At 48.8% G+C, this 1859-nt stretch overlaps 1 protein-coding gene across 2 annotated transcripts in view; it reads left to right on the top strand.

Annotated features, from left to right (window-relative positions):
* LOC108804380 (serine/threonine-protein kinase pim-3-like) overlaps positions 1 to 1859 on the top strand; it is an 8458-nt gene that overhangs the window by 3349 nt on the left and 3250 nt on the right. The window contains exon 1 of one of the 2 annotated variants that reach the window (XM_018576091.1): positions 815 to 959. The exons of the other annotated variant lie outside the window; for it this stretch is intronic. Coding sequence (XP_018431593.1) covers positions 815 to 959 — 145 coding nt within the window. Of the gene's footprint in view, positions 1 to 814; positions 960 to 1859 lie in introns of those variants that run through there. 2 annotated transcript variants of the gene reach the window in all.

Here is a 1859-nt window from a genome sequence, read left to right as displayed (position 1 = left end):
TATATATATATATATAGTCAGTAGGTATGCATGGCTTGCAGAGCTCATGCAGACCACCCAGCCCCTTCCCTCCCCTCAGCAGCTCTCCTTGTGTGGGGCTGGTGTCCTCGTGTGCTCCCACATTTTGGCGCCAATAGGCAAACCCCACTCTCATCCTATAGGAATGTGTGGAGCGGTGGGAGTGCATTAAGCCCCCACTGCGCCCCGCAGACATCACCTCATCAAGTCAATTGTTTTGCAAATGTGCAAACTGCCCCTCAGCAGCCATGACTTCATATGATGATTATCAGTTTAATGAGAAATGCTGGAGCATTCCGAGTCTGCGATGCATTAGAAAAGAAAACTACTCCACATTGTTTAACTTTTATGTTTAAAAAGGCGGCTCCGAGTTGAATGGGAGGAGGGGGCGCCAGTAAGACAATAGCAAAGAAAGCAATGCACGCTTAGCCACGCCCCCCAGCGCAACCCCTCATGCTAGTTTGCATTTAAATGCCTGGGCCGCTCCTGCGCTCTGATTGGCTCCCCGGTGGTGGGAGTGGGGAAAGGGAGGGAGTGGGGAGAGAGAGGACCCGACCCCAGTGTGGCGCGCGAATGGAACTCCCGGGACGCGCTGCCATTGGCTGAAGCTTTGCCGCTCCCTCTCGCTGATTGGCCGGCCCGGGGACAGAAAGGAGTGAGATACAATTTTCAGAGCGCTCAGCCCACACGTGGAGCTTCTTCGTTGTTCTACCGGCCGGCGGCACGCTTGGTGTTTGGTAGGCGATCGCGAGGACGGGCTGAAACGTGAAATACACAACGTGGGGGCAGAAGAGTCATGCTGTTGGCTACCCAGGGAGCGTTTATGGAGCATCACATGGCGCTCAAATGTTATTATAGGAATTCCGGCAAGACCACTAATGCCAATTCGTCCTCCTCTAATTTGTGCACGATGGCTGATGAGCAAGGCAACCCCACCGGAGGTAAATCGGAAGCTGTAGCGACTGAGATCGTGTGTGTATGTGATTGCATAGGCGACTCGGGCTTGGTAGTGTTATATGGTGGATGTATCCGAGGGAAATTGGATATTGATTATTGCTACACGCAGCACATTGTGTGTGTGTGTGTGTGTATGTGTATATATAATATATATATTCTTTTTCTAATTGTCGGGCTGATGCAAAATCCCTGGTGGACATGCTGGGTGCTGGTCACATCCCGATGACCCGGTGTGCCCTCATTGCACATGGCTTACCAATGGATGGGCACTGCCTGCTGCAGATAGATTCAACTGCAGAATGTGATTTAATATTTTAATTGAATTTGGCGTTTGACCTCTGTGTGTGTGTGTATATAGCACACATAGGGGTGGGTGTCTTTGGTCATCCTGGGTTTTGCTGTGCTGCTGGATTAGTAATTTAAATTTGTTTTTATATTGCAATGGATTGGGGAGCTAAAAATAATTTATTTTTGTTATAAATGTTGCAAGTAGGTAGATTGTGTATAGCAGTCTGATAGCACACTGTACACATCTGATCATGTACGGGAGCACGCTGTATACAGCATTGCTTACACTGCAGATATGGGAGCACACTGTACACAGCATTGCTTACACTGCAGATAAGGGAGCACACTGTACACAGCATTGCTTACACTGATCACGTATGGGAGCACACTGTACACAGCATTGCTTGCACTGATCACGTATGGGAGCACACTGTACACAGCATTGCTTGCACTGATCACGTATTGGAGCACACTGTACACAGCATTGCTTGCACTGATCTGCATGTACGTGTTTAGCTTACAATTGCACATGGTCTATTGGTACTAGTAAGGTGTATCTGCAGTATCAGTGGCACATCCTATGATCCGTAAGCTGC

Source organism: Nanorana parkeri, unplaced genomic scaffold (assembly GCF_000935625.1).
Source record: "Nanorana parkeri isolate BGI_ZX_2015 unplaced genomic scaffold, ASM93562v1 scaffold56, whole genome shotgun sequence".
NCBI classification, from domain to species: Eukaryota; Metazoa; Chordata; class Amphibia; order Anura; family Dicroglossidae; genus Nanorana; species Nanorana parkeri.
Note: the sequence above shows the minus strand (reverse complement) of the source record. Positions and strands in the feature narration are given on the sequence as shown.